Source organism: Heterocephalus glaber, unplaced genomic scaffold, assembly GCF_053883595.1.
Source record: "Heterocephalus glaber isolate CG9 unplaced genomic scaffold, H.glaber_assembly_v1.0 deba00000546, whole genome shotgun sequence".
NCBI lineage: Eukaryota > Metazoa > Chordata > Mammalia > Rodentia > Bathyergidae > Heterocephalus > Heterocephalus glaber.
This window is the reverse complement of record NW_028258147.1, coordinates 6,549,231-6,565,840: the sequence shown is the minus strand read 5'-3', so window position 1 is coordinate 6,565,840 and position 16,610 is coordinate 6,549,231. Positions and strand designations below refer to the sequence as shown.

The window sequence follows — 16,610 nt, the reverse complement described above, 5'->3', positions numbered from 1 at the left end:
GCCCAGAAGATCTGTCTGTGCACTAGAGACCCAAAGAATCCAAACAAAGGCCTGGAGCCCACAGCAGTGTCTCATAGGAGTCCGTATCAGGAGGCTGAAGAATCTCCAATGGAGACTGAAGGCTCTGTGCCAGAAAGTCCAAGGGCTGATGCTGGAGGGGGGAGTCTCTACCTGCAACCTGAAAAGCCAGTGCTGGAAGCCGAAGAATCTGCCCCAAAAGCCAAGAGACAATGTCCAAGGTGAAAGCAAAGACCAGAGCTCCTCCGAATAGAACAGCAACCATACTTGGAGAGGACCAGAACACCTCTGGAGAAAGAAAACGGCCAAAGCTCTTCAAAAGAAAATCAGCTGAAATCCTTCCCTCCCATTCTACTTTTATATTATTCTGACAACAGTCCTTCTTAGGTGGGTCTTCCACGTCCAGAACCATGCTGACTCACTTCAGCTGGGGATTTACCACTCAAGTTGACAGTCAGTTAACCACCACAAGAGAGCGTGAAACAAGATGTGGTCAGAATAGTCAAGGAGAGCCTCATGAATTTGTCCTGTCCTCTGATGTCAGAGGTCTGACTCTTGCTCTGAGTAAGGTAGGAAGAAAGTGAATGCTTTTGACCAGAGTGATGATATAATCTGACATAAATGTTTAAAGAGCCACATGGGCTGGGGGTGTAGCTCAGTGGTAGAGCTCTTGCCTAGCATACACAAAATGCTGGGCTCCATCTCAGCAGCATAAGAAAAAATAGAGTCACTCAGGCTGTTGAACTGAAAATAGACTCTGTGTACAAGAATGGAAATAGGTAGAGAGGAATCAGATTATTATAGTTCTTTGGGCCAGAAACAATAGATGTTTTAAAACCAATTGATAGCAACAGAGGTAGTAACATGTCAAATTCTGGATTTATTTCAGAAGTCAACTTAGTGTGATGGATTGGATATGGAGTGTGAGAAGAAAAAGAAATGAGTAACCTCAAGATTTTTAATCAGATTACTAGCAGGATAGAGATGGTATTTGCTAGAGAAAGAGCAGGTATTATAGGGAGGGTAGGGGCAGAATCAGGACCTTGTTTTGGGACCTGTTAAGTTTGTGATGCCTCTTAACCATTAAGTGGCAGTGGAGAATAAGCCTCTTGGTATATGAGTCTGGAAGTCAAAAGAGAATTCTTGGCTGAGTCTATTAGAAGAATATAGCTCAGATAACTAGCATTTAAAACTATGAGACTAGGTGAGTTCACTTAGGGAGTAGTGTGTAGGCCTGAATGACTCCATCATTTTAAAGTTGGAGAGATGAAAGAAACCAGCAAAAAGTCTCAGAAGCAACCAGTGAGTCAGGAGAAGAAACAAGAGTGGTATGCTGGAAACCAAGAGCAAAAAGTATGTCAAAGAGGGTATGTGATCAGCCCTGTCTAATGCTGCTTACAGCTTGAATAAGGTACAAATTGACCATTAGATAAACTGGACAAGAGAGTTTTTAAGGGAATGATGAAAGTAAAAGGATTGGAGTGTCTTCAAGAGAGAACCAACAGGAGGAATTGGAGACAATAAATATGAACCATTCCTTCAAAGAATGCTACAGATTTCTTGTTTGGTATGTGGCCCCTTGCCCACCACTACCTTAAGGTGTAGACTGTATTCCCAGAAGAATTATGAAATGTAGAACTAAAGGATAATCTTTTGTGATGAAGAGGAAAAGAACAGTGTTTCTGTTTCATGCATTGTTGCTCTATAGTAATCTCTTATATGTGAGTTTGTTTTCCGTTGTTTTAGTTAACTGTGGTCAAACATAGTCTGAAAAAAATTAAGTGCAAAATTCCAGAGTAAATACTTCATAACTTTTAAATAACCCCTTATAGTATATTGTTATAATTATCCTATTTTATTATTAGTTATTGCTAATCTCTTACTGTACCTAGTTTATAAGTGAAACTTTATCAGCAGTATCTATGTATAGGGAAAAATGTGTGTGTGTGTGTGTGTGTGTGTATTTGGTGTATGTGTATATGTTTTGGTATCCACTGGGGGATTTGGGTCATGTTTCTTACAGATAAGGGGGGCTGCTATGTTTGTCAAAGCTCTTCTCATTACGTCCTCATTAGTGGAATCCTGTAGAATTATTGTTTATGTCACAGTGAAAATCTGAAAGCACAGTGTTTTTAGAGTAATATTCATTAAAACGTTAGTGAAAAATAAGCAATGACTGTATCAGTAAAAGAAGTTAGAAGCAAGTCATTTGAGCCCTTCATAAGCATGGAGATGATATAATGATGTCCGTAAGAAGATATTTTAGCATGAATCCTCATTAAGTACCAATGGCTGGTCTTGGTAAGATCAGGAAGGATGATACTTGCTGTATTCAAAATCATCACACCTGCGGCCCCGGACAAAACCACAGGAAACACTCATGTCAGGGGGCTAGCTGTTGGTCTTTAAGAGAAGTGTATACATACTTTTGCTGAAGAGGATATCACACTTCAGCACACCCCTTTTCACGTTTAGGGTAAAGCTACACATATGTTATTAGGAATAATTGTCTCAAGCTAAAGGAAGTTTAACCTATGTCACTGTAATGTCTGTCTACTTTAATTGTTTTTATTTTTTCCACTCTGATTCAGGAAACTTCGAGCTACATTAGATGAATATACTACTCGAGTGGGACAGCAAGCTATTGTCCTCTGTATCTCACCCTCCAAACCCAACCCCGTCTTTAAGGTGTTTGGTGCAGCACCTTTGGAAAATGTGGTAAGTTAGAACAAAACTGTGTTCTAAATTGCCTTTTACTCTGTGTGGGTTGTTATTGATCCTCTTTTCACTTCAGTAGTTAGTGCTTCTACCCTTCCTTCATCCAAGGATGGAAGATGGGGACTGGTCTTCAAAGCTGTTTATGCAGATAAAAATAAAAAGGATCATTACTATAATACGGTATTTTCCTTAACTAGATACAGTGGGAAGAAAGATAATGTTTTTGTCTGTTGAGAAAAAAATGCAAAATTTTGTAAGAAAATTACTGATTTATGTCCAAAGCAAAATGCTAGATCATTTCAAGATGTTAACTTAATGAGACAAACTTTGGAATGTTTAATGACCAGATATTTGAGTTGCAAATAGATAAAATTACAAATATATGAAACTTCTTACATTTCTTCAAAGAATTGAACATTATGCTTCAATTTAGAAATATATTTGAATATTTTTTACTTTGAAATTTGATTGATTGAGATGAGGACTTGCTGTGTTGCTCAGGCTGGTCTTGAAGTCATGGGCACAAGCAGTCATCCTGCATCAGCCTTCTGAGTGCTAGGATTACAGGCATGTACTACCACAGCTGGCTATTTCTTTTGTTTGTTTTTTTGTTGGTACTGGGGATTGAACTTGGGTCCTTCCACTTTTGAGTCAGGCACCAGAACCACTGAGCTAAATCCTCAGCGCCAGCTGGCTATCTCTTAATGTTTTTGAGTCTTGTTTTGAGTTTTCCCAATTTCTGAGGTCCTAGGATTGCAAATATTAGGACCTTTCCTTAAGAGAATGTGGTAGAAGGCTTCTAGTTCCAACCATGCCTGACAAGCAGCCCTTATCATCACATTGTTGATAAATATGAAATCTGGGCATATCTTCTTTTCTAAAACAGTGCTGTGCCGGGTGTGGTGGTGCACTCCTGAAATCCCCTCACTCAGGAAGCTGAGGCTGGATTGCTGTGAGTTGGAGGCCACCCTGGGCTCCATAGTGAGTTCAAGGGCTGTCTGAAATATAAAGCTAGACCTTGCCTCAAAAAAAACCCAAAAAACCAAAAAACCAGACAATTTAAAAAGTGCTGCTACCAATAAGAATGATAATATGATCCATGAAAGACACAACTAGAAGACCCAAATACCTCTGAAAATTACTGTTGAAAAATTCAAAAGAAAGTTTTTGAGAAACTGCTGATTTCCTTCATATAGTACAAAAAGATATATCTGTAAACAGAATAGACTACTAAAATAATAGCAGAATATATTTTACCATTGACTGATGCTTGATAAAGCTAGGTTAAAAATGCAAATACCAGAAAAATCAGAAGCAGAACATGTCTTCTAGAACACTAAAGAAAAAAGGAAGAAAACCCCCACAAAGTCTTTATACAAAAGATAAAGAACAGGGTGGGGATTTAACTCAGTGGCACCGTGCCTGCCTCACAAGCACAAGGTCCTGAGTTAGCTCCCCAGTACCACACACACACACACAAAAGATAAAGAACAACAGAAGAAATTAATACACATGCACAGTTATAAAATATAAAACACTATAATACAAATGATCCCAGGTGTGGTGTCACAAACCTGTAATTCTAGCATTTGGGAGGCTGAGGCAGGAGGATCTCTGAGTTTGAGTCCAGTGTGTGTTACCTAGTGAGTTTTCAAGGCCAGCCTGAACTACATAGTGAGACCCTGTCTCAAAAACCCCAAAAATAAATAAATAAAAGTACAAGTAAGACCAATTAACTGTTGTAAGCCAGGTGTGGTGGCTCATGCTTGTAATACTAGCACTCTAGGAGGCCCAGCCTGGGTGACTTTGCCTCCAAAAAAAAAAGGGCCAGGGATGTAACTTAACACAAAGGCCTAGATTTAATCCCCAGCCCCCTCCCCATTCTGTTGTAAACTATAAATATGAATAGTTTAAGATGCTTTGTTAAATTCAAAGATTTTCTTTCAGATTGGAACATTAGTCCCAATCAAAATATAACTATTCAAGTTGTATGACATGGCAGAAATGTTAAAACAGCTGCAAATGATACCATCAAGAAAGGAAAAAGCAACCCAGAGAATGGGAGAAAATGCTTGCAGATTATATATCTAATAACAAAAACTTGTATGGAGACTATATAAAGAACTCTTACACAAGCTGGATGTGATGCCACACGCCTGTAATCCCAGCCCTCTGGAGGCCGAGACAGGAGGATCGTCATGAGTTCAAGGCCAGCCTGGGCTATGTAGTGAGTTCAGAGCCAGCCTGAACTACAACAGGAGATCTTACCTTAAAAAAAAAAAAAAAAAAAGAGCTCTTACAACTCAACCCAATTTAAAATGGGCAGAGGGCTGGGGATTTAGTTCAGTGGCACCATGCCTGACTCACAAGCACAAGGTCCTGAGTTCAATCCCCAGTACTGGGGAAAATAAATAAATAAAATGTGCAAAGATTTGACTATTTCTCCAAGAAAGTCATAAAAATGACCAAAAAGAAAATGAGCACTATATAGTCATCTTTGGGGGGGAGGTGTGCTAGAGATAGATCGAACTCAGGACCTTGCGCTTGCAAGGCAGGCAGTGGAACCACTGAGCTAAATCCCGGCCCTAATCTTTATCATTAATTATTATTAGTCATTTATCATTGAAAATGAGATTTTTATTTTCACTTTCCTAATGTCAAATAATGATAAAGGATCATTAGTTATTAAGGAAATGAGAATACTTCACACCTGCTAGAATAACAGCCCCATTCTTCATACCAAAATCTGTTAGTTACTTTCTCTTTGCTGTAATACAGTATGCAAAACCCATGACATAAAGGAGGTGTTTTTTGTTTTTTTGGTACCAGTGATCAAATTCTTGATGTGGTGGGACCTTGCACTTTCGAAGCAGGCAGCGGAACCACTGAGCTAAATCCCCAGCCCTAGGAGGTTTGTTTTGGCTACCAGTTTGTAGAGGTTTCAGTCCATGGTGGGCTGGCCCCCAGGCAGGGTGGCACAATAGAGGAGAATTGCTCGTGGTGTGGCAGCGGGAAGCTGAGAGGGTGATAGGAATAGCTGAGAAAGATAAACCTTGCAGGGCACACCCCAGTGGCCTTCTCCAACCAGGCTTCACTTCCTAACTTCACATTTAGCTGTGAACTCATCAGCAGACTGATCCATTGCTGAGTATCTCTGCCCCATGATCCAGTCACTCCCCAGAGCCCACCTGTGAGGCATGAGGCTTTGGTGGGACATCTAGATATAAACTTCAACAACAAGGATGTAAAGAACAGTTATATATTGCTGTTGAGAATGTAAAGTAGTGTAGTTTCTTTGGAAAATAGTTCAACAATTTCCCAAAATATTTAAAGTAGAGTTATCTTTTGTTCCAGCAATTTTACTCCTAAGCAGTACGCAAGAGAACTCAAGACCTGTTCACACACAAACTTGCATAGAATGTTCAGAGCAGGATTAGTCATAATAGCCAAAAAGTGGTGACAACCCAAATATCTGTCAATGGATAAATTAATGAAGTGTGGTATACCTATACAACGGGCTTATCCAGAAAAAAAAAGGAATATGGTTATATACTATATCATACATGAACCTTGAAATCATGCTGAGTGAAAGAACCTAATCAATCACAAAGAACCAGATATTTCCCCAGCTCTACAAAAAATAAAGACCATATATTATGATTGCATTTAGATGCAATGTAGCAAATCTATATATAAAGTAGATTCCTGGTTGCCAGGAGCTTGGGAAGGGAGAGGAAGGAATGAGAGTGACAGCCAGATGATACAGAGTTTCTTTTGTTGGGGAGAAAAATGTTCTAAAATTAGATTGTGGGGGCTGGTTATGTAGCTCAGGCAGCACCTGTCTGGCAAGCGCAAGGTCCTGAGTTCGATTCCCAGTACCAAAAAAATTAGATTGTGATGATAGCTATAGAACTCTCTGATATACTGAATTGTACATGTTAAGTGAGTGAATTATACAGTATGATGAGCTGAACAATGGTCTCCCAGCTCCAGTTCCTAACCCTAGAACCTGAGAATGGTATCTTGTATGGTAAAAAGGTAAATTGCAGACATGATGAAATTAAAAATCTCAAAATGGGGAGATTAGGTAAACCCTAAATGTAATCACAAGTATCTTTATAAGAGAGAGGCAAAAGGAAATTGATATATAAGTATTATGTGTTGGTGGATGCAAGAAGGTGGCTACCAGGAAGAGGTTGGAAACTAGAGAAACAGGCCAGACAGACGCTAGACCAGGCAAATAAATAGGTTCTCACAAGAGCCTCCAGAGGATCCAGCCTGCCAGCAACCTTGACTTTAGCCCAGTATGACCAATAAAATAAATTTGTGTGGTTTTAAGCCATCAAATTTGTAATTTGTGACAGCCCTTAGAAAACATAATATAATTTATACCATTATGCGAAGTATAAATTATATCTCAATAAAGTTGTTATAAATGTTAAAAGTAAAGAGACAAAAGTATGTCAGACAATAAAACATGGATTAGGGGGCCGGGGATTTAGCTCAGTGGTTTTGCCACCTGCTGCACAAGTGCAAGGACCCAAGTTTGATCCCCGGTACCAAAAAAAAAACCATGGATTAGGGGCCGGGGATTTAGCTCAGTGGTTCTGCCATCTGCCTTGCAGGCGAAAGGTCCCAAGTTCAATCCCCAGTACCAAAAAAAAACAAAAACAAAAACAAAAAAAAACATGCGTCATAGCATTAATATGAGACAAAGCCAGATTCTCAAGGCAAAAATGTATTAACTGAGAGCCAGAGGTCATTTAGTATTAAAAATCAGTATAAATTTATAATGAACCTTTTATCAGTTAACATTAAATCAAAACATGTAGATCAGTTTTGGGGGGTTTTATTTTTTTTTTATTTTTTTATTTTTTGAGACAAAGTCTTGCTATGTAATTCAGACTGGCCTTGAACTCACTATGTAGCCCAGGCTTGCCTTGAACTCACAGCAATCCTCCTGCCTCAGCCTCCCAAGTGCTGTAATTATAGGCATGTGCCACCATGCCTGGCTAAAACATGTAGATCAAAAGATAAAATTTAAGGGGCAGGGATTTAACTTAATCGCACCACACCTGCCTCGAAAGCACAAGGTCCTGAGTTTGATCCCCGGTACCAGGAAAAAAAAGATAAAATTTTTAAAAAAGAAAAAAATCCAAAATGGTAGTAAGAGGCTTCAATATCTTCCAGAACAAGAAAGCAAAATATAAATGAGAATATAAAGATCAGAGTAGAATTAGTAAGGTTGTTATAAAATACCTATACACGAATAAGTAAACACATGGGAGTAATTAATGAGTGAACACACAGGAAAAGATAGAGTTGTTAAATTCAAGAATTGGTTCTGTGAAAGACCTAATAAAATAGAAAAACTTACCATGCCAAGCAAGCAAAAGGAAGAAGGAAGCTATACAGCCATATACACAAGGTGCGGCAGTCATACAGGCAGTCCTGACTTAGCACAGGGGACTTAATGACTTTCTGACTTGACTGATCTCCCATACAGCCATTCTGTGATTTACTTTCAGAGAGCATTCAGCATATGATGAGTTTATTGGGCTATAACTGCATCATTAAGCTGAAGAACATCTTGTAGATACTGGTAAGAATAGAAAAATACTCACCAAGTTGCTTAGGCTTAGGTTTTGAACTTGGGATCCTGTGCCTCAGCCTCCCAGAGTACACAGTGCCATTTTGTTTTTGATTTTTGCATTTTTGTAGCATTTTTTGGAAATTTAATAACCTAAAATTTCAAAGATAAAGGACTTGTTAGATAAACTTATGGCTCATCCATAGACAGGGTTACTGTACTATCACCAAATATGATAATATAGATCTTTTAGTTGACACGTTCAGATGATGACATTTTAAGTAGAAAAAGCAGGTTATAGAATTATATGTCGAATCTGATCCTACTTGAAAAGTAAATCTGCATAGTATATGTGTTCATGGAATTGTTGAATTCAGAGGATTCTTGTAACTAACATTTATATAGTATAGCAGGGGGTTTTTGTGTGTTTTTTTTGGTACCAGAAATCCAACTGAGGGCCTTGCGCTTGCAAGGCAGGTGTGGTGCCACTGAGCTAAATCCCTAGCCCAGCGTAGCAGATTTTTTAAAACTTTGAATTATATATATTCTCAATAATTCTGATAGTAACCCTGAGAGGTAAAGTTTATTATCATTTTGCAAACAAGAATATTAGCTCAGAGAGGTTAAATGATTTGCCTTAGAGCCAGTATAGAGAAAGTTTTATCTGTCTGTAGATATTGAAGATACAAATTACACAAACTAGGCATTAAAAATATTTCCAAAAGATTGTGACTAAAAGAAAAAATCTTCTCCTTAAGTCTTTTCTTCCTTCCTCCAAGTCAAATCTGCTCCAAGTATCTGTTCCCCCACTTCAGTCATACAAGGCAGAAACTTGGAACTATTTTAAGTACCCCTCCCTCTACCCTAGAGCCCAACCATCATTTTATTCTCTGGGTTTTTTTCTGGGTTTTTTTGAGAGAAAGTCTCACTATGTAGCCTAGGTGGGCCTTGAACTCATGGCAATCCTCCTGCCTCAGCCTCTGAAGTGCTGGGATTATAGGTGTGCCCCATCATGCCCAGCTGTCCATCTTTCAGATAGCTCTCAAATCCAGCCACTTTTCTCCACTTCCATCACCAGGACTGCAGCCCCTAGATCTGGGCTCCATTCCATTTCCTTGTCAGTGCAAGAATCCTTTCTCTGACTCCAGTGGTCCCCGGTTTATCTTCTCTGCATCCACTGCTTCTCTCTCCACAGGACTCTAGGTATGCGCCTCTCTCTCTGGGTTCTCTCTCTTAGCTCCCATTTTGCCTTCCTGGCTTTTATTCCTGTTTAAGAACTCAGCTCGGGTGAACCTTCCTTGGTGAAGCTTTCTCTGGCATTCCTGAGCAGGTCAAGGCACACACCACCTCTGAGCACTTAGTACATACAGATGCACCTTTCTTTTTTGTGTGGTTATTTTAACCATGTCTGTCTCCAACTGGATTGAAAGCTCCAAGAGGCAGGGACTCACTCTCCTTTGCTCTTCATCACACTCCCACATCCCAGTACCAGCCCCTGGGCTTTCCTTTAGTAATTGCTTGTAATCTTTGGCAGCACTCAGAAATTTTTAAATGTACATTTGGTTTCCAAATCTGAATCCTACATTGGATCTAAATTGAGACTTTGAGAAGGAAAGATCTATGAAGTTAGGTTATATCATCCTTTGTACACACGAGTGTGTGTGTATGTGTGTGTTGCTAGTGAGTAAACCCAGGGCCTTCATACTGAACTATATCCCCAAACTTTTTTTGTTTGTTTTTGTTTTTTGAGGCAGGGTCTTGCTATGTAGCCCAGCCTGGCCTCCAACTCACAGTGATCCTCCTGCCTTAGCCTCTTGAGTGCTGGGATTACAGATGTGTGCCACCATACTTGGCTGTTTATGTCATCTTTTATAGCACTCCTCCCAATTTATAGTTAGGTACTTATCTTTGTAACTATTTTTTGTACACATTTTTTTCTTTGTAATTATTTTTTATTTCCCTATAGATATGTGGGGTAGTGAAAAAATTAATCAGAACTAGGTTCACTCTCAGAAAACCTGTACTGTGATAGATGATGAAAATTCCTTACCCAGAAATTGAAGGTTTCTTAGGCTCCACTGCCTTTAAATCTGAAGTCCTTTGTTTAAAACCTTTGTTAGTTGGACATGGTGCTGCATGCATCTAATCTCAGCACTGGGAAGGCTGAGTCAGGAGCTCATGAGTTCAAGGACAGCCTGGGCTACGTAGCAAGTTTAAGGCCATCCTGGAGTCCATACTGAGACATTATCTCAAAACAAAACAAACTTTTGTCTCTCTAAGCCTCCTCTTTGAAACAAAGTAGAAGACCCCCAGAACACCTCTGGTGAGTGTTTTGGCCTTTGGGGTGTCATTCTTAATGAATGCTCGACACCATAGTACAACCAAGTCATCAACCTTCAGACAGGCTAGTTCAGTAGCCTATTGGGTTGGGGTCATCCTACAGAAGGAGGCACAGGCAGCGAGAAACCCCACTTCAGGGAAAGCCATTTTTAAGTGCTGATTTTTAAAAATGATTCTGCGCTTGATTCTTCCTATATGTGACTCAGTGTCCTCAAGTATAAAGTAAGGATAAAAATACTGACCTCCCTGGCAAGCAGTTGAAATTAATAAAAGTTGATTGTCGTCCTTCTGTGTAAAGAGCTTGGGATGTGGCATGAAAAGCACTGGCAAGTTGGTGGAGTTTAAAGCTGCTGGGCCCTGCAGTTGTTCTCCTGGTGACTTAAATACCACATCAGATGTGTGCACTGGGTTTGTAGGAATAGGCCTGGACATATGCTCTTGAGGAGCAGAGAGTGAATTTCCCAAGAAGAACCATGGGAGTTATCAAGTTAGAGCTCTCCTCAGAGCCAGTAACCCATGTAGATAGGGCCACCCTGGAGATGACGAGCCAGCTTTACATGCAGAGTCACTTAGTCACAGAAGCAGAAGGTAGCTCTGGAGCTATTACCAGCTTCTGCCTGTGTTTCATTTGCTCTTTCCAATACATAAGTGAACTGCATCCTGAACTAACTAGTATAGGTTTTTTAAAATAGCTTCATTTACATGAAGGTGGAAACCTATTTCAAAAGCAGTACAAGCTGACTGCTCATGTATTTACTTATTCAACAAATATTAACATTGTTGGATACAACGTGTAAGATAAAGAGCCCATCTCAGTTCTTTGAAGTTTCAAGGTTCAAAACTAGGGATCCAGGGGTCTAAGGTAGAAACTAAAGACCTGACACTGAAGAGAGAATAGAACCAGGCCATCATAACTTCATGGACCACAGCCTGGGGCCTGGCTTGGAGCCACACGTGCTCTAGAATCTAGAGCTGAGGCTAGCTCTGTCTCAGGGCAGCTCTTGGTTATATACCAGGACCACAAAATATTGTTGGTCTCAGAGGAGCTTGAAGAGGGTACACCCCACCCCCTACCCCACCCCTGTATTAGGGATTAACCCAGGGTCTTTGCAGTGAGCTACATCCCCAGCCCTTTTTAAATTTTTTATTTCTAAAGAAGAGTCGCTAAATCTCTAAGTTGACCAGACTGGGTTCAAACTTGTGATCTTCCTGACTCAGCCTCCCAGAGTGGTAAGATTACAGGAGTGCACCACCACCACGCCCAGCTATAAACTTTAAAAAATTCTTTCATGGGACCATCTGAACACCCCTCTTGTATCCAGAAAAGCTTCAGAAATGTGGAAGAAATAATGGTATCTTGTCTGGGACTGCATTTGCAGCCTGACTAAAGGCCCAGTGATCTGATTATACCAGCCAGTTTCTATATATTCAACAAGCACATTGTGTGCCCAGAACCCTAGTGACTTCTGTAAACACCTTCCATCTCTGAAAAGTGTGAGAATGTTTGTTAAAGTACTACTGCACATGTCTGAATTCATGAAGTGTTTCATGATAGATATTTAAAAAATAAACAAAAGACCTAGTCCCTGCACTAATATGTTGCACGCTGGTTGTGTACAATGTGTTCTGGAAACAGTGTACATGACACATCATCATTTACACTGTGAGAATTTCACAGAGAAGAGAATGTAGCAGGAGCACTGAAGGTTTTTCAGGACTGGTCGACATTGAATTGGACATTAAAATATGGGTGATATTTGGAGAAGAAGCAGAATTAACAACTCAGAGATAGAAAAGAACTTGCTAGATGTGCAAGGATGAAGGAAAAGGCTTAGCCAGCTAAAGCAAGAGGTGAGTGAGCAGAGTTGCCCAAAAGGCTCTATGATTGTGCACTGCAGTCTCCCAATCCACAGGAGCATTCCAGGACCCCCAAGGATGCCTGAAACCAAAGACAGTACTGAGCCCCTGCCTACTTTTTCCTATATGTGCATACCCATGATAAAGTTAATGCACAGTAAGAGATTAACAATAGCTAAGAATCAAGCAATTGCAACATTAGGCCATAAAATTATGGTAGTGTATGGCCTTTCTCTCTTGAAAGAATCTAGGCAAATATTAATATTTTTGGACCAGCTTGACCACGGGGAACTAAAACCATGGATAAGGCAAGCTACTGTAACAGGAACCCAAGAGGGTGCCATTCCAAGTCTCAGGGTGGACAGACCCAGTCCTATCTGATGGCAGAGGAATATTTAAAAAGTGGAGAATGACTGTTAAGGTTGAAATGCTTGGCTAAGAAGCCCATACTTGATCCTATTAAAAAATGGAAACTGAGTTTTTTGAGAAAGATAAATGAAAATGAAGTGGCTGAACATTCAGGCTTTAGAGCTAGATAAAAAATTACATTGATTTGCAGTTATATACTTATTAGCTTTATGTTATGGAAGATGTTATGTTTATTAAGCCTTAATTTTCTTATCTGTAAAGTGGGAATAATAGTATTTTTCTTAAGGAATTATAAGGCTGCTTGAGAGGCTGAGGCAGGAGGATGTCAAATTTGAGCCCAGCCTGGTCAGTTTAGCAAGACCCTGTCTCAAAATGAAAAAGGTTGAAGTAACTCATTGTGAAAGCCTTGGATTCAATCCCCAGTAACACACATATACACATACACACACACACACATGCAGTAGTATGAGGATTGAGACAACATATGCAGTGGTGCTTAGGGCATAGTAAGTATTCAGTGAATTGACTTTTTTGGGGGAGTACTGGGGATCGAACTTGGGACCTTGCGATTGTGAGGCAGGTGCCAGAACCACTGAGCTAAAGCCTGGCCCCACAGTGAATGATATTTGATGATGGCAAGTGTTTCCAAAGTTTTAAAAGCTTTAGTGTACAGAATGAACTGGGGGAAGAGAAATTGGTAGCTGTTTTTGGGGGGGGGGGTTGGTACTGAGGATCGAACTCAGGACCTTGTGCTTGTAAGGCAGGCCCGGTGCCACTGAGCTAAATCCCCGCCCTGGTAGCTGGTTTTGACTTTCAGTGGTTTTTACTTTAACTGTGAAACGAGTTAGTTAACATATTACAAGTGTGAAGTGACAAAGCCTTGAACTGTGGTCTGGAAATAGAAGGCAGAAGTTGGAACACAGAGGAGCTTGTATTTCATCCTGTCTATGACATAATCAGTTATAAGATGCACCAGTATTTTTGTACCACAAAGAAGGAAAAAATATTAATGACTCTGACACAATGCTTATCACCTAGTATTTTTATTGTACACTTACTTATTATTATGTACTGTTTCAATAAGTATATTGCTTCTATTTAAACAGAAAAAGGGAACTTGAAGTAAAATAAAGATATTCCTGAAACTTCTTCACATCCAGTCCATCTTTTTTAATTACTTGTTTCAGTCACTTGCTGTGTTTTTTGGTTTTTTTCCATGTAATACTGTATTCTTGCCATCAAGAGCATGGTATTACTATATTTCTTTAAAAATCTTTTGAGGTTTTGTTTTCCCAACCTACCACAAATTTGATGTGGGTGCTTCTTGGTCTTAACAGAAATTGGGAGGTTATCAGACAGCAGCCAGTGCTCACATGCCTTTCTCGGGTGGTGCTGAATGATTTACTGGCTGAAAGACAAGGGCTGAAGTGTGTGTCCGGGAATGGGCCCTGGTCACATGTGTGCGAAAGTGACAACCTTACCCATTGTTGCCTGGTCCACAGCAGTTTCAAGGATGTACCCTAATTTCAGAGGACTGAAAGAGGTGGGAGAAAGCACATCTCAGAGCTGAGAGATCAGATAGCATTGAAACACTAGCTTTGAAATTCTGGGGAAGTTACTTAGCAAGCTTAGGTGCCATGGTCACACCTGAAGTTGTTTGGTTGCAAATTATTCTGAAGCATGTTCTACCAGCACTTTTATAAAAAATCAAAATATTTTTAAAGAGTTATTTAGCATGGATAAGTTTACCAAAACACCAGGATGTGAACTTTTAGAATTTTACTGATTCATGAAAATGGCTGAAATTGTTTGAAACTAGCTATTGTAGTAGTAATAAAATTGGACTGGGGATTTAGCTCAGTGGCGCTGTGCTTGTCTGGCAGGTACAAGGTCCTTGAGTTCAATTCCTGATACCAAAAAAAAAGAAAAAGGTAGTAATAAACTTATGAGTCCTCATTTTTGAATGCTAGGTATTACCAGCATAATGAAATATGTTTTATATTCTTAACATTCATTTTTACTGTAGGCCTACACCTACTATATAAGTATTTAACCTGCTATGTTAAATTTCAAAGACCAAACCCATGACTTCTAAGAGTCAGCTACTTCTGTGGGTTGGTAGCCTAAAAATTCTACATAGAATAGAGAAATATAGAAAACAGAAAATGTAACCCTGTATAGTTGCAAGTTGCTGTGGCAGTACCAGTGATGTTACAATAAACCTTCCCCCACCATCTCTTGGGTGCTAGAGATTAAACCCAGAATCTTGTGCATGCTAGACAAGTGTTCGACCACAGAACCACAGCCCCAGCCCTATGTAAAATTTTATTTTATTAACTTATTTGAAACAGAGTCTCATTAAGTTGGCAGGGAAGGCCTTGAACTTGCAACCCTCCTGGCTCTGCCTCTCAAGTAGCTGAGATTACAGCCATAAGCCACCACACCCAGTTGGCAAATTATTGAAACTGTTTTATATTTAGAAACAGGATAAAATAATCTATAGAGGGCCAGGGATTTAGCTCAGTGGTGCCGCACCTCCCTGGCAAGTGCAAGGTCCTGAGTTCAATCCCCAGAATCAAAAATAATAATAACAATAATAATAATCTGTAGAGTGATAATGGGTCTTTAGTTTGTGGTATTTTCTTTGCCCTCTTGGTTATAGTCCTGTTGGGAGAATTTTTTAACTGAAAAGTTGTATTACCACACCAACAATATTTACTTTTCCAGATGCTTAGGGTAAAATATGGGAACTTTCTTACATAATCCTCACGATGAGTTCCAATAAGAAAGTATGTCTTGACTGGGAGTCTAGTCCACTTAGCAGGACTCAAACATTCTCAGAACTTCTGAGCAAGCCTCATTTTCTCTTCTCTTTTTAGTGTGAGGTGATGCCAGTGGTCCTGAAGGCCATTTCTTGTCACATTTCCATAATTCCATGGCTTCTTCATTATCCCCGAGCTGCCCTATCCCCCTTGTGTTTTCTTCTAAGAGAGTGAGCCAGTTATAGGTGGTTGTAGGGTCCAGTGTTTGCTTCCCTGTCCTGCTCCCAAGAGAATGTGTGCACGTTTGTGTGCCTGTGCTGCTGCAGGTCTCTCTTTGTAGATGTTTCCCTCTTGGTGGCAAGGATTGGACCCAGAGAACAACACTGACTGGTTCGGACAGGGCTAACATTGCAGAGGCGTCATGGCTTTGAAGTTCACTTGTGTGGCCAGGGAGCACTGGAAGGGAGCAAGATGTGACCTGTGGGCTCTCTGGCCCTAGGCCTTACTGGGAGCAGCACTTCTGATGCTCATCTACAATAAATGCCTCTGGTTTTTATTTTTATTTTTCTCAGTTCAACCACTTGTGCACGTGCATCTCATATCTATGTGGTAGTCTGCCTTTGTAGAAAAGGAGCAGCAGTTTCAAACAGGTTACTTAGAATTTTACAGACAAGTCCTCAGGGATCTTGAAAATGATTCTGGCAATTAACTGCCACAGTCAGGTGTTTATCACCTGGCCTGGGAAATGCTGAATAATGAATGCCATTCCTGGTAGATCTCAAGCAGGTGATGGGCTTATGTTGAATGAGGAAACATGAGTTTAACTGGGAAGCAGTATTTCCATAAAACGTGTCCCACTACCTCTTTCTGCTGCCAGTACCTGCAATTCCATCATCTTTTCTTTAATTCTGTTCCGTATGATATCTTTGGGGCCATCTAGTTGCAGGAGTGTTTGC

The 16,610-nt window shown here is 40.0% G+C and overlaps 1 protein-coding gene across 22 annotated transcripts in view; it reads left to right on the top strand.

The window, feature by feature from the left end:
- The window catches only part of Nrf1 (nuclear respiratory factor 1), a 152,714-nt gene that overhangs the window by 73,952 nt on the left and 62,152 nt on the right, over window positions 1-16,610 (top strand). For all 22 annotated transcript variants that reach the window (XM_004856350.4, XM_004856348.4, XM_021237647.2 and 19 more), the window contains one exon: window positions 2,610-2,736. In XM_004856350.4, the coding sequence (XP_004856407.1) occupies window positions 2,610-2,736 (127 nt within the window). The remainder of the gene's footprint in view (window positions 1-2,609; window positions 2,737-16,610) is intronic.